The sequence below is a fragment of the Natrix helvetica genome, assembly GCF_964273705.1.
Source record: "Natrix helvetica genome assembly, chromosome: 2".
In the NCBI taxonomy this organism is placed as follows: domain Eukaryota; kingdom Metazoa; phylum Chordata; class Lepidosauria; order Squamata; family Natricidae; genus Natrix; species Natrix helvetica.
This window is the reverse complement of record NC_138552.1, coordinates 155,667,775-155,689,379: the sequence shown is the minus strand read 5'-3', so window position 1 is coordinate 155,689,379 and position 21,605 is coordinate 155,667,775. Positions and strand designations below refer to the sequence as shown.

The 21,605-nt window shown below is 38.2% G+C and overlaps 1 protein-coding gene across 3 annotated transcripts in view; it reads right to left on the bottom strand.

The window, feature by feature from the left end:
• The window catches only part of PXDN (peroxidasin), a 105,195-nt gene that overhangs the window by 11,144 nt on the left and 72,446 nt on the right, over positions 1-21,605 (bottom strand). For all 3 annotated transcript variants that reach the window (XM_081942185.1, XM_081942186.1, XM_081942187.1), the window contains 9 exons: positions 21,162-21,278; positions 18,628-18,786; positions 17,080-17,192; positions 14,688-14,844; positions 13,178-13,286; positions 11,410-11,567; positions 7,488-8,991; positions 4,242-4,376; positions 3,139-3,347 (listed from right to left, as the gene is read on the bottom strand). In XM_081942185.1, the coding sequence (XP_081798311.1) occupies positions 3,139-3,347; positions 4,242-4,376; positions 7,488-8,991; positions 11,410-11,567; positions 13,178-13,286; positions 14,688-14,844; positions 17,080-17,192; positions 18,628-18,786; positions 21,162-21,278 (2,661 nt within the window). The remainder of the gene's footprint in view (positions 1-3,138; positions 3,348-4,241; positions 4,377-7,487; positions 8,992-11,409; positions 11,568-13,177; positions 13,287-14,687; positions 14,845-17,079; positions 17,193-18,627; positions 18,787-21,161; positions 21,279-21,605) is intronic.

Sequence of the window (21,605 nt, the reverse complement as noted above, 5' to 3'; positions counted from 1 at the left end):
TGCATTTTTTGAGAAGAGTCTACTATGAATAGAAGTAATCAACTAGTCTAGATAAAATATATTGCATTGCTTTGTATAGGTTTGCAAGCAAAACTACTTACTGATGCTGGAAAGCAAGGAAGAAAGAAAATTATGGGTTCAGAGTATGGTAAATGCATTGTTGAATGAGGAATAGGTTGGAAAAGATGATAGCATAGGATTCTTTACAAAACATTTTCTGGCTCCCTTTGATATTAATAACTATAATTTAATTGCTATTGTCCTGGTAAGGATGGTCAGGAAGATCTTGGAAGAAATGGACACATTCCACTATTAGTTCAGGCATGGCTCTGGAACTGAATCATATTGGATTGCTTTTTATATGACCAATGATATTTGTAGGAAGAGTGATATGCCAATTGCAAATGTCTCTTCAATGGCTTTTGATACTATTGCCCTTTCTGCAGCAACTTTGTACATTGAAGGCATTGTAGTATAATGCTCAATTTTTACTAATGAGAATGTGTTCAAAAGATAGGATTGGATGTCAATTTCTTCATCCTATTGCAATTATAATTCCACAGTCCCAAAGGTGCTTTTCCCAAAGGCATACAGAACCTGGAAAAATATTTAAGAGTAAAAAAACAGGAAATAATAAAAACAGATACTTTACAAACACAAGAAAAAATATGGAATAACTGAATAAACTGTGGAATTTGAATTATACCAAACTAAGAAGTGCTTGTTCACAGAAATTTGTACCATAGTATATTTTCATACACAAATCTGGAACGATGGCTAGCAATTTTCATCAAAAATGTATTGTTCCAATAGTGCAGGGGTATCAAACTTGCAGCATCACGTTGTCATCACTTGACACATCATTACTTTTTACACCTTTGCTAAACCGGAGGTAGGTGTGGCCAGCATGTGATGTATTCGGTCCGCAGGCTGCAAGTGTCACACCCCTGCAATAGGGCAAAGATAGATAGGTAGAAGATACGTCACAGCTATAGATCAGTGGTGGGATCCGGCAGTGTCCACATGGATGTGCGCAGCACATGCGCACACATGCACAGCATGCGCACACACGCGCACAGCATGCACGCACATGCGCACAGCAGGTGCATGCATCTTAGCACCTGTGCAAGCCTCCGCGACTCTTCAGCTGCTCAGAGGAGCATTGCCCAGGCGCTGTACACGCCGTGCATGTGCACGGAAGCGCAGATGACTTAAAAGACCGGTAAGGAGCTCAGGCAGGCGGGTGGGCCCTCCGGAGCACAGTACCGGAACGGTATCCGGTGCTTCGGGCAACTCCGGTAGGCCCGTACCGGGGCGTATAGCCTGCAACCCACCACTGCTATAGATGCACATACGCACTCCCAAACCAAGTGCTGGTCATTACACAACAGTTAGCTGTACATTAGACTGTATTTCCTTCATCTCATAATGGTGAGTAGTTTTTACCGATCGCCAAAGAACAAACCAAAGCCACCAGAAACAAATCTAACTAGCAAATTTAAAACACTCTAAAACTTTCCCAGTTCAAGGAATCTGGCTGCTTTTTAAACTGAGTTCACACCAGTGGTGGGTTCCTACCGGTTTGGACTGGCTTGGCCGAAGCGGTAGTGGTTTAGCGGCCTGGTCGCTGCCTGCCAGGCCCCTGAACTGGTTCTCTGGGTAGCGCCTATGGCGCTGCCATCTTGTTTTTTGCTTCTGCACAGAACAATTTATATTGCACTGCTCATGCAGCGCACATCAAGCGCACATGCAGTGTGCCCACAAGGGAACCGGCATTAGTGCCTGCCGAAACCCACCCCTGGTTCACACCTCTTCTAATTCAGACCTTGTTCAAAAGGGGGAGGGGTGTCTTTACCTCTGCTATGATTCTGCTCCATGTCCCATAACTTTATCCCACCCGGGGAACATCAAAACAAACCTCCCCCATAATGATGGAGAACGCTTACTAAAGACGAAGTAAGCAACAACATTGGTCAATCTTTCCTAGGAAATGAGGCTCTTGAGAAATGTTGAGAAGTTGTGGAATCACAAGATTTAAAGTCTCTTCTACCTCAGAAACCGCAGAGGCAGAAAATAGGACAATGTCTTTACATATTAACTATCATTTTTGGATCAAGAACTTCATTTGTCTTTTAATAAGCAGCCTTAGACTACTATCCTACCTCTATTCAATACTCTTCACTGGTTGCCCTCTAAGTTCTTAATGATAAAGGCTTTTACAGTTTTCATTTGAGAGGTTAACTTCTAGGTCAAGGACCCAATTTCATACAAACTCCTGCCAGATTATTTGTTACTAGGTTTGGCTGATACAATCTGCCAGGCCCTAGGTGTTTCTATCTCAGAAATGTAAACTTGCTGAAGTTTAAAGAGCAAGGCGATGGGAACTAACATGTGGCCTTAACATTGTTTACAAAGTATGGGCAGCTCATGCACAACGCCTAGGAAACATCTACATCATACAATGAGTGGTTTACATAGCAATTATAATACATCATCCAGGAGGTCTCCCAGGGACCTTCAAGGGAGACGTGAAATCAGGTCTCCTCTAAGACAGGAACATTCAATGAGATCTGTGCATGGAGAGTAGAAGTCTGACAGTTAATGGGAAGAACAATTTTATGGCTAATTTTATCAGACTTGCTTACACAGGACGCTAAGTACAGATAGTCCTCAACGTACGACAATTGAGTCCCAAATTTCTGTTGTTAAGCGAGATCTTTATTAAGTGAGTTTTGCCCCATTTTACAGCATTTCTTGCCACTGTTGTTAAGTGAATCACTGCAGTTAAGTTAGTAACAGGGTAGCTCAATGAATCTGGCTTCCCCATTGACTCTGCTTGTCAGAAAGTCTCAAAAGGGGATCGCATGACCACCATGAGTGCAACTGTCATGAATATGGATCGGTTGCCAAGCATCTGAATTTTCATCATGGGACCATGAGGACACGGCACTGGTCGTGTGAAAAACGGTCGTAAGTCACTTTTTCCCAGTGCTGTTGTAACTTGGGACATTCACTAAATAAACTGTCGTAAGTCGAGGACTTCCTGCATTTCACGATGTTATTTTATTTGAGACCTGTAAGCCTTGCTTTTTCAGAGGAGGAGAAAAAGAGGGAGGGGTGAAATATATATGGCTGTACCTTCACAGCAGTCTTGCCACATCCTGAGATCCACTTTGGGAACTTCAGCACAGCTTCCGTAGCCATGTGGGAACTCAGCCACTCTAAAAACATCACGTTGAACTCTGGTGATGTTGTCCCCATTGTCACAGAGAACTCTTGCAAGGGACGACTGCTTGATCTGAGTCAACTGAGCTGGAGTAAACACACCTGGGTTCTCATACCATAACCTGTAGTCTCACGTGAAGTAAGAATAAACTCTTAGTCAGCATTCAGGGTAACAGAAAAGGATTCAGTACTAAGAAAAGGAAGGAATATATTCACATTAACACAACATTTAAAGCATGGTTATATTTAATGGCAGAATTACTCATTACACTGACTTTCTCTTTCTCTACGTCATTACTGTTTCTGATAGTTCTTGAAAAAGTGTTCTAAATTATTTTTAGAAAAACATACCATAAAACATAAAAAGAGACATTCTTTTTGGTATCATCTGAACAAATCTAAACTCATTATGGATAACTCAAATGAGCTGCAAAGCCCCTCTATGCCTTCTATCAATCTTTCAAGCAGCAAAGCATCGATGTCCATAATGGCAATATAATGGCATGTAACAAGGAATCCTTGACAAGAGCTTTGCGTGCAAAAGCTTCCTTGCAATCCTAAATCCTGCACACACAGTGTGGGTGGCACGTGGTTAGAATGCAGTATTGCAGGCTAATTTTGCTCACTGCCAAGAGTTTGATCCTGACTAGCTCAAGTTTGAGTCAGACTTCCATCTTTCCAAGGTCAGTTAAATGAGGACTCAGGGGGGCAATAGGTTGACTCTGTAAACAGCTTAGAGAGGGCTGTAAAGCACTGTGAAGCGGTATATAAGTTAAAGTGCTATTGCTAATGCTATTGCTATTCACTTCACACAGTAAAGTATATACTTCTAAACATTAAGACTTCCCTGCTGCCGATTCCTGTGGCATACATGTTAAGAAATGGCTCTTCACAAATGATAGAGTGAGTTGCAAAGAGAAGGATTGCTCACTGTTGCTGCATGTTTGGTTCTAGGTTGTTATCTTCTGACTGGAACTCTTCGAAGTGTAGTATGACTAGTTTTATACCAAACTTACCTGTCTCCATCTCGGAGACGTTTAAACTGTGTGCTCAACAGACACATCAGTGTAGGTCCCAACCTGCTTCCAGGAACTAGATCTTCTAGTATAAGAGCAGGAAATAAATCTATGTTCAGTGGTGAACCATATAATCTATACAAGAAAAATAAATGATTGCAGTTGACCCAAAGTAGGAATTCGGTGTTATATTGAATCTTAAAAACTAAAACTAAAAGGAATTATTTTGGATTTGTTATATCTTTTTGCTCAATTTTTACTTGCCACATTTACCATGTGTTAATTTGAAAGAGTGCTCACTGGATTTAGTTCTGAATCTACAAATTTCAAAACAAGCAGTCACAACAAGCAGTCAGTGTTTTCTTCACATATTACAGAAAGACTATATTTGAACCTGTGTACAATGCAACTGTCTTCAAAGAAAAAGATTAACTGCATACTGGCAGAAAAAATAGGCTCTCTAGCTTTTTAAAAATATTTTTTAAAAGGTAAAGAAACATCAATCTTATGCAGTATTAGCTGATTTCCAAAACATGGTTCTTTACATCTGGTACAGAATATGATATCCACCATAGTAAACTTTGGTTGGTTCAAGGAACTTTCTCTGTAGGTAGCTTACTTCATCTAGGAAAACATTTGGCAAAATCTGTACGCTACCATTCCTCCATATGTAAAGCTTGCATACTATATAGGCATCCAAATGTGAATACGCTATGAACTGCATACTATTTTTCATTTAGAATGCCAGGAAATAGTTTAGATTTTTTTAAAACTTTCAAAAATGATTTTATAATAATATATGGATGTGAGAAGTCTTCGTGTATAAGACAAGAAGTCTTCATGTATAAGACAATAAGTAACAAAACAATACTCTACTTTGGCATAAAAAACTGAATTCCTTCAAATCCAGGGAATAATTATGAAAACTAGAGAAAAGAGCTACAATGAAGAATGAGTGGATTATCTACATCTCCCATTGACCATGAATTAAGGTCCTTAATTTTAGGGTAAACATCCGTTATGTGAAAGCTTATCTGAAATTTATTTCTTACATGGTTAAAGGTAAACAATTGGATGTCTAGAGCAGGGGTCTCCAACCTTGCCCATTTTAAGAGGTGTGGACTTACACCTAAAATTCCCCAGTCACCCTGGCTGGGGAATTCTGAGAGTTGAAGTCCACACGTCTTAAAGTGGCCAAGTTGGAGAATCCTTGTCTAGATGTTGTTGTTACCAAAACAAAAAACAGTTATCTCCAAAGGAGAAGAGAGTCTTCGTCTCAGAGACGTTTAACTAAGATAAATGTCATGTAATCCTATGCACAGAGAGGAGGAGGAGGAGGAGAAACAGGCCTAAGGAATCCGACCATTTTTTTAATGAGCCACACTTGCACTGGACATTTGGCAGTTATTAGAATTTTTTCATCATGACTTCTTAGCTGCTCAGTAATAAATTCTACTTAACATAACTTCATGGATTTCTGGGCCACTTAAATGTTTGTATTCAGCCTTCTGAAAGAAAACTGACAGCTTGCATACAGAGACATTTATATTCATAGGCCCTCCAACTGCAAATGTTAATATTTCCTCGATCCCTTGGAAAGGTCAAGGACATGATGGGGTGGTGGGGGAGGAGACCAGCAGTGCAACCTCTTCTTCAGGAATTGCACGGTTTACTTATTTATCTGTCCAATTTCTAGGCCACCCAACTCCCAAAAGGACTCGGAATAGCTTCATTAAACTCCAAACAGGAAAAATGTTACAGAAGAAAGAAAATTGTCCAAGAGAACAGTGAAATTACCAATCCCCCTCCCCACATCACCCCCAACCTAGAGGGATACACCAGACATGCTACCCAGGGCCTGAGGAAAGACCCATGTTTTTAATGTTAACTTGAAGGAGAGGCGGGTAGAGACCAAACTAATCTCTGGATAGGGGTGCTGTTTAGGGGGACAGACATTGCAGATCTGCTCCCTGGGTCCATCTAGGTGACATGTTTAATTACTGGGATCAAGTCTATCTTATATAGGACAGGCAAATACTACAGGAAACAGACAGTCCTGCAAAGAATCACACCAAACAATGTAAGGCTTTATAAGTAATAACCAAGCTCAAACATAGAAATTTACTGGTAAACAATGCAGCTCAGAAAACAGAGAAGTTACCTCTTCGCTTTTATAATACAGGTATTCATTTACAGCCATTCATTTAGTGACTGACATTACCATGGTAGCAGAGACGTCACCCTGCCAACAAAAGTGCGTATAGTCAACGCTACTGTTTTCCCAGTTGTAATGTATGGCTGTGAAAGTTGGACCATAAAGAAGGCTGAGCGCCAAAGAATTGAGGCTTTTGAACTATGGTGTTGGAGAAGACTCATGTGAGTCCCTTGGGCTGCAAGGTAATCAAACCAGTCATTCCTAAAGGATATCAAGCCTGACTTCTCTTTAGAAGGCCAGATCCTGAAGACGAAACTCAAATTCTTTGGCCACCTAATGAGAAGGAAGGACTCACTGGAGAAGAGCCTAATGGTGGGAAAGATTGAGGGCAAAAGAAGAATGGGACAACAAAGAATGAGGTGGCTGGATGGAGTCACCAAAGCAGTAGGCATGAGCTTAAATGGGCTCCGGGGGATGGTAGAGGAGAGGAAGGCCTGGAGGAACATTGTCCATGGGGTCGCGATGGGTCAGACACGACTTCGCAACTAACAACAACAACAAATTACCACGGTACTGAAAAAAGTAATGTATGACTGATTTTCACACTTACAACCATTGCGTGATCAAAATTCAGCCTCTTGGAAATTAGCATGTATTTATGATGATTGCAGTGTCCCAGGATCATGTGGTCATCTTTTGGGATCTTCTGACAAGCAAAGTCAGTAGGCAAGTCTTATTCACACAACAACTGTGCTACTAACTTAACAACTGCAGTGATTTGCTTAACAACTGGGGGAAGAAAGGTCATAAAATGGGGCAAAACTCACTGAACAAATGTCTTGCTTAGCAATGGAACTTTTGGGCTTAGTTGTGATCATAAATCAAGGACTATCTGTACATGAGAAGATTAAAACCTTCTCCCAATATTAGAAAAAATGGATTTGGATCTCCTTCTGAAATATATGTATGAAACCAATATATGGGAAGTTTCACATATACATCATACAGTTCTGGCAATGAATAGCTTATCCTTTCTGTTAGAACACCTCAATAACTTACCAATAAAAATAACATTGACATTGGGAACTTACCGTTCGAGTTTTTCTCTGATTTCAGGATTCTTTATTTCATTTTTTAGATCTTCAAATGTGTGTGTGGAAGACAGATTACAAAAAACTCTAAATTCGTGGTATGGTGGGATTCCATGATCTCTCCCTCTCTGAATATTCATCGCAGCCAAATCTAGAGCTACAGCTCGTGCCATGGAGAAAAGTCTCTCCGTCAGTTCAGTGTTCAACAACTGAGAAGTCACACGCATCTTACCGGCAGTGCCAAATAACCCTCGAAGGAGCGGATCGATGCCTCCTTCATTTACAATCCGGAATGGGGAAAAGAAAGCTTTATGGAGAGAGATGTGGCCCTGCGGAATAGTTTCGAAATTCTCATCCAATCGATAGAGGACAGGGTTGATCAATGTGTGTCCAAACCTAAAAGCTGCAGTTGCAAATTCGTTTGTTATGCCAGAATTAACGTTGGGATCATAACCTTTATATTCACCGAGCATCTTCAAGCCTACCACTCCCAGGATTTTGGGCAGCCAGTGGCTGTAGGTTATATGCTGCATCTCCGCACCAACGATTTTACGTGTTTCGTGATATATTGTATCGCCATCCCAATGTGGGTTCAGCTTCAGTAATTCAGTAGCAATCCTGTTGTGTTCCCGAAACCACAGTGTGTGCATACTGGTGAGTCCCAGCTGTTCGTTGGCTCGATGGTCTCCAGCTAAGAAGCAGGGAATTGGGCTCTCGTTCTCATCCCTCATACACTCTGTTGGAGGGCCAGTCGCAAATGGAAGGAGAGGCTTTCCGGATCTCTGCACAATACCCTGCCTCAGGAGGCCCCGGTGGCTTGCCAAGTCCCTGACCTCTTGTGCTTCATGCTCTGAACTGCCGTATACATTGGATGCATCAATGTATGAGGTCAACTGATTGATCTGCTCTCGTGGGTAGACGGAGTTCATGAGAAGGGAGGTCATGCCACTTCCACACACGGGACTGGAACGTACAAAAAACATGCACCGTGCTCCATTTCTGACCCGAGGATCATTAGGTGGGATCATGATAGAGAAACACGGAGGGTCATTGGTACAAACTGAACTACAATGCTGACCGTCTGAAAATCTGGCTTCGCTTAGGGCAGCCACTGTGGAGTCAAGGTCATGATCCAGGAATTGGCCCCACTGCATTAGCATATGACTGAACTGGTCATCTGGAGTTATTGTTTCAGTCCCTATTAACGTAGTTGATACCAAACGTGGCATTGGGAGCGTATATCCATTGTAATGTCGATTAGATCCGATGCCCCTTGGCAAATTAAAACCATTTTCATAGACTGATTTCAGCAGTCGTTCAAAGGCCGTTAGAGAGGCTCCCCACATTGGATGCTGAAGATTATTGCATGTCCCATCGTGTGTTCTGTATTTCTGATGGTAGCACATGTCTGAACAATTATTCACGCGCCTATGGGCAGTGCAGCCTGACAGGTTAGCAATCAGATTCAAATACTGCGGGGATACCAGATCATTATAGTGATAGCCTGAAACAGATAAGAGAGAGAAAAATAAGTTACTCATAAAGTAATAAAGGCAGGATAAAAAGCAAATCAATCATGAAATGCTGGTGAAGTAGTAAAGAAAAACCTCAAATACGATCAGCATGCCTTTTTAATCAGTTTATTAAGCAGACAGAATAACTGGCTAAAGATCACCTTCAGCAGGCATTCTGTATTTTAAGGTCTTTTAGTTCTATAGATTGTACAATAACAGGAAATGAGGGAGAAAAATTAAAAATATTTTGGTGTGTAAGTTAAGTATGGAAACCAGTATGAAAATGCTGAAATTTAATTTCTACTTCCGATGATATTCCGAAAGGCATTACTTAATGTAATCCAATCATTGGTTCAAAAACTATGGCTGTTCAATCAAAATTCTTTAACTAGCTGACAATCAAAGTAAAAATGGTACCCTACAAAATTGCTACTCTGCTAAGTCTATTCAAAAAATGATATGAAATTCTCGAGAAAGAAGGGATTCAAAAATATTTTTGCAGGGATGATTAATTTATTGACTCTTAAGTAAATTACTGGAAGAATGTGTTAGGAAATGTTGCAAATGTAAAGATTCCTGGACAGAATGCTGCCCCACCCCCTTGTAAAAATAGGCGAGATATTTTCTGATCCACAAATTTACTTATATGTAAAGGATTTCTGCCTGGAGTTAATAACCCTATTGCCAAGCAAGCCTTGTTATGAGGCTCCTTATACTGTGCTTGGGTATGCATACTGATAAAGAGTGAAGAAGAATTTAAAATCTAGCTATCATGAGATAATAAATGAACAGCATTAAACCTGAAATCAGTTTTTACCAGGATCACTTGTGTATTATCTTTTAGTACACATTAACATCAATAATGTTTAATAAGGAAATTGCATTAATTTATAATTTTTAAAAAAAAAACACAAATAGCGCTGCTAAAGATGCATTTATTTGATTTTAACAAGTCAAATACATTCTAACAATTTGGCTTTGGTATTTGTATATGAAATCATGTGATAAATAGCTGCATAAATGATCTGTTCAGCTGCAGACATCCTTGGGAAGCTTATATTACTCAATCTGGTGATGTTCCAAATTGACAAAGCAGATGCTCACAAATCTTGTACATTTCCTAATCTAGAATCTGAAGTTAGGTTTTAAGTTGTAGAAACAGTCAAAACACAAGAAATATGCTAAGCAAAAGATACTTCTTTTCACCTAATAAATCTGGTTAATAATACTAGACTGTTTATTAACTCCCTTTCATTTAGCTTCTCTAACATTTTAATCTAAATCAAATTCTTTGCAACTTCTCTCAGAAATATAGATAACAGCCAGATAATGGAAGAATGACTAAATAATTGCTTTTTAATTTTAACTTCTGCTGCTTCTAGAATTAAGCAGAAAAATCCAAATTAGGCTCACCCTAGAGATTCTATTTGACATGAAGCAAGGCTTAGTTTTTGAAACACTGGATACTTGTAAATAACACCAAGAAAAAAACTGACATTGCTTTTATAAATACCAAAGCATCTATTTTTATTTGGACTTTCCCAATAAAATGGCATGACAGATTTAAGAAAGATTGATTTATTTTCTTTCATTTGAGATTAACATCATCATCAATTGTGTGATCCTAATCTTGAAGACCACAATCCTTGCTTCTGGTTATTTTCTGTAGTTTCATCTTGCTCTCCCCCTTCTCTCTTCCCTTGTGTTTCTAATTGCACTGGTATTTATAATTTTATCCGCCAGTTTTAAGGAAAGTGAAAGCAGCTGGCCCCTTCTTTTTACCCAGTGGTTTCAATCACAGAAAATCTATGATTCACTCAATTTTTTTAGAAATCTATTTTGACTTCTACTTATTTTACAGAACAATTCTGTATTCAGGATCTGCTGACTGACATTAGAGATAGAGTGCAGATGCAATGGAACATGAAACAGAAAATGGTTATTTGGCAGATGCAACTGAGACCGACATGTTACAAAAAGTTAAAGATGACACAGTAATCTCATCAGATACAAAAATGAGAAGAGACAAGAATGGAAACAGGGAAAAAGCTGTTTATGCAAAATCATGTATCCCATTCCCTTATGGCTGTGCATTTGATGGCAGAATTTTATGGAAAAAGAACTGCTGGATAACATATTTCTCTCACTGTATTCAGTGGAGAGGAGGGGAAAAAAAGACATTAAACTGCATACATACCTGTTGTCACACAATGTGTAAAAGATTTGCCAGGACATAACACAATGGGCCACAGAATATATTGGAATCTGGCTCTGATCACAGGAAATCAAACCTTGTGTATACAGTCACAACAGAGACGCAACAATTCAGAAGAAGAGAGGTGGTAAGAGGTTAAATACTCTGGCCTCATGTCATGCACTCCTACAGTATGCAAAAGAAAAACACTCACTTGTTCCATTAAGGTCAACCATTAAACCATCTTGTACATGTTCCTGAATTAGTTGTAGTGTCCTTTCAAATATTTCTCCAGCTCTTGCTTGTTCAATAGTGTAAGGATCTCTTGGGTATCGAAATAGGGCTAGTAAATCATTTGGCGATCGAGGGCGACTAATAAATTAACAAGAAAAAGACAAAAAATAAACATAGTGTCTAGAAGAATAAGATTAGCTTAACTCTAGTTTTAATCCTAACACTATTCAAGATTAGTAATAATGCTTATATTAAACATGGATACGGGCTTCAAGGATTGCATTGAAAGAACCCAGGCAGTTTTTCTTAGAAAACTTCTGGGTCTTCCCCCTTGTGTTGCTTTTGCCCCGATGTACCTGGAACCGGGCATTCAATCGGTGGAATGTATGGCCTGGATTAACACCTTTAAATGGTGGTTTTGGGTGCTCTTTCTGGCAGTTCCTGGCAGCTACCTCTCCCTGGCGTTTGCGGACTCCCATATTTCTCGCTGGGAGAAAGAGCTGCTGAAGAAACTTCATCTGCTAGGTTTCACGGAGGATGCCTTGGGAAACTACGCACTTAAGGACGCCCAATTTAGGGTAGTCCAACGGCTTGTGGACATTGATTTACCATATCTACAAGCCAGAGCCAACAAAACTTGCTCCCCCCTGATTTTTAACCAACTTAATAATTATGGATTGAGGATGGCTTCCTATTTTTATACTTTAACCATTCCTAAGTATAGAAGAGCTTTTTCCCTAGCTCACTTTAATGTCTTGCCCTCAGCACTTTTGGATGGTCGTTTTAAGAGGCTCCCGATTAACGAGCGGCTATGCCCTTGTGACAGAGCGGAGGTTGAAACTGTGGAGCACGTCCTTCTGTTTTGTCCCATGTATAACACAGATAGATCCAAGTTACTGTCTCTTCTTGAAATCGTCCCTTCTAGACCTAATGGCTGTAATTTGTTTGAATATTGCCTTGGAGATGGCTCCTCTCAGGTTTCCAAATTTTTCTTAAGAGCTGTAACCATTAGAGGAGAATGCTGTAACTTTCCTTATTTAACCTTCTGGTGACTGATTGCTATGATCAATTCTCTTATGTCTCTTTGTAGTACTTGTGTTTTTGGTCTGTGACTATATATATATATATATATTTTCTTACATCTTACACGGGAAAAGACCCGAATACAACAAAACCAGCATGCATATATATATATATATATATATATATATATATATATATATATATATATATATATATATATATATATATATATATATATATATATATATATATATATATATAAAACATCTGTAAACAATTTACAAGTACATACCTCAAGTAATTATCCAGTACTGCAAGCCAATAAAAAAGATTTTTAAAAAATTAGCATTTGACAGCTGCTAAGAGGAATCTTTTGTTAAGCCATCAAGGAATAATATTAAGTTCCATTTCCAATGTTTACAGGCTTCACTTTAAACTGGTCTCCCCTTCAATTGGTATGACCCAATGGAAATACCCAGAAGACATAAAGGAGGAAAGTTCCAGCACCCAATGGGAAAATAGACTACTGTCATCTACTATGTTACACAAATACCTAACAGGTATATTTGTGAAAGGATAGGAAACTGGAAAAGAACCAACTAAAATAATTATAAGAATTAGGGTATTGCAATTCCAAGTCAAGTTCAAGTAAAGTAATCAAGTAATTAAGAGACAACCAATATATTATTATGATATAAACAAATCCTTCCAATTATATACAATACCTATCAAACAAATGTGTGCGTGTGGAGTTTATTGCTCTGTCAACAGTAGCAATAGCTTCAACAATTGAGCTTGCTACAAATGGATCTCCAGTTCGACTCACATCAGGAACTAAAAAGAAAAAAGGGGAACTTAAACATTTTTTCAGAGTTAAACAGATAAGCAAAGTCTAGACATAACATTATTTTGGTATTAAAAATAAAATTCTGTTTACTATTTTCTGTAAAATTACTCATCTGATGGAAATGTTATAAAACTACAAAATTACTCTTTCACAACCACTATTTAAAAATATATTTCCATTTTTTTCAGAAAAAAAATATTTAGAACATCAAAATGAGTAAGCTACAGAATATGCAATGTGACTGCAATTCCCTTCAAAAGAATGATGGATGAGGAACGCTGAACAGGAGTGCTCATTTTAGGTGAAAGTATGAACGACAACTTTTGTTGTATGGCAATATTATTATCTGATATACTATTAGATAAATAATATAAGATATATTGTTCAATAGTATAGTGTACTTGTTTTCCTCCCTTTTTGTAATTTGTTGCCATTATTAAAAAAAGAAAAATAATTGCAGCCATTATCCCCATCATGGCCCTAACATGGGAAGAACTTATAGATTTTATGTCTAGAAAAACCTTTTGTATCATGCCACCTCTGAGCATCTGATTAAACCCACTAATCCATTCTCATAAAAATATATCCAAAAACATAAAATAAAATATATTGCCCTAGATTGTACTACAAAGGAAACTAATTATTCTTAAGTAAAAGATCAAAATATAAAAAATAGTAAATATGCAATATAGCAATATATGTGCTTTTTAAAAATCCTTTAAATCAACAACAAGACTATTGAAACTAAATTTCAGTTAGTGAAGTAGTGAAAATAAAGCTGGGACATTTCTCCCATTCATGAATATGGACTCCATGAAATATATCCATGGAGTTTAATAACCCCTTGCTCTAGAGACTACGGGTGTCAATCCGTGGCCCAGATGTGTCACATTCAGGCCACACCCACCCAGCTTGCAAAAGAAAAAAAAACGTTGCAATACAACACATGACATCATCATGACGCGACAAGTTTGACACCCATGCTCTAAACAAAAGAAAGTACAAAAAAAGGGGGAAAGATAAAGGAATATGATGAAAATGAGACTTTTTCTGCCAACAAAACTCCTCTTGGTATTTTTGTGTCCACTGATAAGTATAATTTCCCCAAAGCTTTTTAAATAAACTATTACACTGAACATTAAATAATTCTCCATTACACAATTATTTAAGTTTTAGACTATCTGTCCTTAATTTAAATTTGCAACCAGCAAACATGTTGCTCAGTGCCGTTTTATTAAATAAAAGTTACTAAAGGAGAGGTGATTATTAAAGTCAAATTTCATAATTCTTCCAAAATACTGATGCATTACACTGATAACTTTTAATAATTTAACTCAATGCACACAATATTTGATCTGTAGTTGTCTATTCTCATGTATAAATCTTACCGTTCACTGTTAATACCATGCTAACTGAGGAATATCCAATCGTATTCCTTGCTACGCATTCATAACGGCCTTGATCTGCCGGGCCAACATCGCGAATAGTAAGAAATCCTTCAGAGTTAACATGGAATTTCCCGCTTTCTGTCACCTGAACACCATCCTGTAGCAATTAAAAGGCCAAGTTATTCCATAACTTAGGCAGTGTTTTAGAAGAACTGACTTTTTTTGAAGGTGTTTGTTGTGTGTTTTTTAAATTGTGTCAAAGGAAAATTTAAATTTAAATTCCCAACTCTAACAGGTAAGGAATTCTTGATTCATATACATAAACTGTCTTTTCAAAGCCTAGCCTTGTTCTAAGGCAGTGTTTTTTAAACGTGGGGTAATTTGGATATATCCTGGGGTTAATGAAGCAATTTCAAATTGTTATTTAGGATCCAGTTTGGGACTGCCACTGCTGAGAAGTTTGTGAAAAAGAATCTGTTTTATTTTGGGGGGGATGTAATTATATTATTGAAGACTAGAAAAGTTGTAATTGAGTTAAACAATTTAAGAAAGACTACTGTAAGGTCTCCCACGAAAACAGTAAACACCACTGATGGGACTACCTCTTCTGCAAAACAGAAAAATGTGATTCCTTCTTCCTGCACTCCAGAATATGCCCTCCAAATATGCTCCTTTAGGAGAAAATGTTCTACAGCAGATGAACCAAATGTAAGAAAATGGTGGAGGAAGGAGAGAAAAGGAAAAAAAAATACTATCATATGAGCAGACTTCTTGGTTTCTACTCAGTGCTTTGCATCCAGATTTAATAATGCTTAGAGGAGACTCATTTAAGTTAATGGTCAAAGTTATCTCTGACTGAATCAGTTTGCCTTTAGAAAATTTATCCTAGGCAGAACTAAGCTTGGACTCAACTTTTAAGAGTTTATAAAGAGACTCAAAAGTTGCTGAAAACTTACATTTGACTTGATGGTTATTAAATTATGCAAATTATGAAATCTGAATCTCAGCGTTTGATTAAGAAGCACATGACTGCTCTGCTCAATGACCACAATCCAGCACTCTCTCTGTTTCAATTGTTAAGCAATATCTTGGGTCATTAAGTGGAGAGAGCAAAAGATCTGTCTGTCTGTTGGGAGGATTTCAGTGCGACATGGAGCTGAAATCCTACTGGCAGGCAGCCCTTTCACTTTCAAATGTTTCCTCAGTAAACGAAAAGATTTCAGTCCTCCCTCCTGTCCCCCATCAGCTGTTCTTGCAGCCCATTGAAGGATTTCAGCTCCCTTCCATGCTTGAAAGGGAAATCCTTTGGGGGGCTTCAGGAACAGAGCTGGAATCTTCAAAATTTTAGGTGAATGGAGCTGAAATTCTAAAAATTCCAGTTCTGTTCCTTCGGCCCACCAAAGGATTTCAACTCCCTTCTGTGCTGCACGGAGATGAAATCCTTTAGGGGGCTGAGAAAGGAGTCCAGCTTCACTCCATCCCTTCTGCTTGTAAGGACCTTGGCAACCAGTCATAAATGTGAGCTAGTTGCCAAGCAACCAAAATGTAACCATGGGGAGATGGGAATGGCATGTTTTATGGCAGCTGGAAGCAACTCTTTCCAAGTCTGTTATAAACCAGGACTATCTGTATATAATTTGAAAGGCATATGTGCTTTAACTTCAAGCTTTCCACCACAATCACCATAGAATAAAAACTGTATTTTAATGTTGTATTTCTTTGAACATTTTTTCCAGATCTACCTGGGAGTACCCACAATGTTTCCTAATGCTTTACTGAAATTTAACAGGATTGTGTAGATCCTGTGTATACAGGCAACCCTCGACTTACAACAATTCATAGATACAACAGCTCTGAAAAGTGACTTATGATTGTTTTTCACACGACAGTTGCAGCATCTCCATGGTCATGTTATCAAAATCCAGATGTTTGGTAACTGGCTCATATTTATGAAGGTTGCCGTATCCTGGGGTTATGTGATCAGTCTTTGTGACTTTCTGACAAGCAAAGTCAATGGGGAAGCCAAATTCACTTAAAAACTGTGTCACTAACTTAGCTGCAATGATTCACTTAGCAATTGTGGCAAGAAGGGTTATAAAATGGGGCAAAACTCACTTAACAACTGTCTGACTTAGCAACAGAAATTTTGGGCTCAATTGTAGTCATAGTTTAGGATTACCTGTAATTGGAAAGAATTAGATTTTCAGTGTAAGACTTTACACTCTAATCAAAGTAGCCTGTTAATTAACATCTCACTGCCTTTTGAGTAGCCTCTACAATAGGTGGTTTCAAGCAAAGGAAAGATAATGTTACACAGAGAAGAAGCAAACATATTCTTTTTACAGACTAAACTCTGCAGGAAGTTAGGAAATATTAAACTGGCATGCAGTACCTTATTCCATGTTATTACTGGCTCTGGTTCTCCTTGAGAACTGCATGGAATCTGTACATTTGTACCCACTTCCACTGTCATGTCACTTGGAACATTAGCAAACACAGGAGTTACTAAAATAAAGATTCCCAGAAGGAAATATCAAGCTGATAATTTTTTTTAAATAAGCGATTTTTATTCATATCATAATCACCTAGTTTTCAGCCTAACATCATGCTATTCATATAGTACAGAATATAATTTATCTAAAATTGAGGATTAAATAAATTTCTAATAAACTTCTAATAAATATAAAACATGAACCTGAGTTCATTCCAAAGACTTGATTCAGGATGAGGACTTTTTAATTTAGTTTCTTAGCCATTTTTTTTCCAACTCTTCATGCTAACATTCCTTCCCTAATACGAGGACTAAATGCATCGTTATGCTTTAACAGCTATGAAGTTCCTATTTTTCCGACATATAATCTTCTCTGCTCCTCAGTTCTCTATCCACCCAGTAACAGCTGAATTTTGGATTTCAGCAAAGTTTTTTTAAAACATGAAATCAGTAAAAATACCATTATTGTATTCAAAAGGAAGCTTGGGGACCTGGCTCAGATCAGAGTACTAATAAGAAATTTATGGGGATGAGATATTAACCCTCTTGTATCCCCTCCACAATTGTCCTCATCCATTTTAGTGGACCCTTCCCTAGAGCATATTTAGTTTAGTCAATTCATTTCAGTAAACAAAATACTGATTTTTGTTTGTGAGAAAACAATGAATAAAATAGAATTCTACTGGCCGAGTGTGATTGGACACACAAGGAATTTATCTTCAGTGCATAAGCTCTCAGTGTACATAAAAACTATAAATCCGTGATGGCGAACCTGTGGCATGCGGAGCCATATCTGAGGGCACATGAGGTGTTGCCCTATGTCAGCTCCAGTGCGTGCGCTGGCCAGCTGTTCTGGAGGGCAATGGGGGGTCATTTCCAAACTGGGGCCCATTTTTTGCCATCCACAGGCTTCAGAGGCTTTCCTGAAGCCTGGGGAGGGTGAAAAACGGCCCAACGGGCCTACCGGAAGTCCAGAAACATCAGTGAGGCCTGCGCCCATGCATGAGGGGAGCGTGGGGGGAGGGCATTGTATTATGGGTATGGGCACACATACGTGCACTATTGCACGTGCGCCCTTTTGCACCTGAGCAGACAAATGTTCACCATCACTGCTATATGTGATAAATAATGATCATAGTCATCATAAAAATACATTCATCATAAATCATAAAATACAACACTTAGTGATAGTCATGGGATACTAAGTAGTTATACAACAAATTAAGAAATGCTAGATCTTTGAAACAACTGAACTACCACTCAATCAACATAGTTACAGTATGGCAAATATAAGTAAGCCACAGAAAGCAAAGATTAAAAGTACTTTTTAAAATAGAATTATATCACTGCTCTAGCAAAAGAAGAGGAAACATTTAAAAACAGTTTAAAATTTAAATACTCAAAACTGTGAAGAAATAATAGCAAGCAAATTGGCGTATGCAAGTTTACCTCTTGGTTGTACATTCAGATGGACAGCAACTCTTTGAGATCCTACAATGTTGACAGCTTGACATTCATATTGTCCTTGATCATGTAACGCCACTGCGGAAATCCTCAGAGTTCCAGAAGACAAAACTAAGTGTCTTCTATCTACAGACAGCTGACTACCTGATAGAAGAATTTTTAGAATGAAATCATGAACCGCATATTCAACAGACAAACTCATGTTCGTATTCTTTTGTTTACAACAAAGAAAGAGAAAGAAAGAAAACAAGAGGGAATGGGAAAAAAAGTTCTATTAATATTCAGAAGACTTTGTTTAAGTTTTCTGCAAGGATATTGGAGAAAAACGCCTTCCCTAGTAACATTCAAGTACTTTCTGAGAAAGGTGTCAGCAATGTGATCACTGGAGAAATCAACATGGGATTGTGTCCTCTATTCCAATAAATAATGCATCCAAACCATTCAAGACTGTTCACATACCAAACCTAATTCCATCAATAAAGATCACTGATTAGGCAGAAGGCAACTAATTCCCCTAAAATTTGATAATTTTTTAAATAGGAAGCTATGGACCTAAGAACAATAAGTTAGATTCCTAATGGACTAAAGGATTCTCCCTTACTTTCAGACAATTTATCCCACTAATGCTACAGCAAGGAGAAGTTTTCTTGGCCAACTTGTTTATTACTTCTAAATAAGTTTTTAAACCTTCACAACTCCTGCTGCAAGACAGAGCAGATAGAGAAACCTGCCTCCAAGTGGAGATTTCTGACCTTGTAAATAGCCACAGCTTAATTGCAATGTGCCAAGGACACAAGGATTTCCCCCATATTCCATAAGAGATAAGTAGGAAGCTTGTGAAGATTGGCCTACAAAGCTCTCTCTTTATCTCAATTGGAAGAGATGAACGCAGAGAGAATAAGAATCCCCTCCCAATCCTCTCCAAGTCACCAATAGGTCTAAAACAGTTATAACCCAAGTGAATATCTCCCTCCTCTATTTACTTTCAAATATTTTCTGAAGGAGGTGTTATCAATACAACCTTTCTCGCCTTCCCTCCCTCTCACTCTCATACACACATTCTGACATACTTTTCCTACAATATATTTGCACATATATAATATAGACTGATGGTTATCACATCAACTAGTGATAAATCAATGAAGGCATCTGAGTTGTGGGGAGGCGGTGTGTGGGGGTGCATTCCAAAAGCGGTTGAGTAATTCTAATGAGCCTAGAGCTCAAGGCTTGTATAATTGTTCTCTGCCAATACAAGGGGTAATAGGTTGGTGAAAAAACAACAGGATCTTCAGCCAAAAACTAATCATGAGATATAACAGTGGTGGTGAACCTGTGGCATGCAGAGCCCTCGCTGTGGCATGTGTGCCGTCGCCCCAGCTCTGTTTTGGGTCTCTGCCACACATGCACGCACTTTGGGCACTCGGTACCTAAAAGGTTCACCATCACTGAGATATAACATATTTTTAGGCATGCCCACCTCAGATAAGAGATTAGCTATAAATGCTGGGGCAGTAAGAACAGCTTTCAAATTTCATTTGTACTGTTTCCATGGTATTATTTGTGACACAGATTTCTACCTGGACTCCTTATAAGGTCAGAAGTAAGTATTTGGGCTTAAATATTTTTTAAAATATATATTTTAAGAGACTGGCAGGGATCATCCTGCCCCTGAAGAAAAAGAAGTGTCGAATGTTAAACTATCATTATGCTGCCTGAGACATACAATGTGTTTCCCTTTACACTTCAAGGAACTTACAGATCCTTTGAAATCTAGATTTTCTATTCGTATTTTTACTCCAAGCCATGATTTTGGATTTCTTTATAATTGGGCAGGAGATATTTCCTACCCGGGATGACAGATTCATACTCTTCTGAGCTAGACCAGAGTATCATCTGCATATGAGAGGATCGGTATCCTCCAGCTTACCGACTTATGAGCATGAAATTCAGGTTTGTTGAAAATTGATGCCATCAAATTAATAACATGGATATGTATTGCCAAGAATCTGTGCCAAGTAAGCAATACATACAGTACTTAAATAAAATCTATTTCGCATGCAGCATAATGTAGCATGTAAGTGTTAGTAAACTGAGACACAAGCTGCATGTGTTTATTTTTCTTCTATTCATTTCAGAAATTGTCATGGTTAACCTGAAGATAGGAACAAAGTGTGTGATAAAGAGAACATGCGGAATAATCTTGGAGAAAACTAGTTCATCTCATAAAGTAAATGTAGTGGGCAGCAATATTATCCTGAGCAAAACTCCAAAGGTTCTTCAAATACTTCAAAAGAGTTACGAACCTCTGAATCTCTCTTACTAATCAATCTCTCACTTATTCACAGAGTAATAGTGAATATTTTGGTTAGATTCAGTCACACCAAGCTAATAGCAATAGCAGGGAAAATAAATATTCACAACTTTGCTCTATCAGAGAAATCACTTCAACATTTCCATGCGGTGATAAACTACTATGTTGTTTTTTGAGCCTCGTGTTTTATTGTAATCTAAATTCTGACCTCCTTTAGTCCATGCAATGACTGGTTGTGGATATCCTTGTGCCTCACAAGGGAAATCGACAGTCTGCCCTTCAATCACGCTTCTGTCTTGAGGGGTCACAGTAAACTGAGGTACAGCTGTGTAAAAGAGAGACAAATAATTAAAGCAATTTAGACCATATATACCACAAACATATTTTATTTTGTATTGTTTGAACTATGGAGTGAGAACCACTTCCATTACAGATCTTTGGTTCCTGGCTAAACACATGCAGACTTGCAACCATCCATGATTATTAGACCACCTGGGACTTTGGATGAAAAATAAATGAAAACAAAAATCCAAAGTAAAGGTATGATTCAACAGAGTAGAACTCTTCTTTGGATTCATAATACCTCGCCTTCTTTTATTTTTTTAAAAGTCAAATTATATTATGAAGAAAACAACATAATCACAACCAGCTT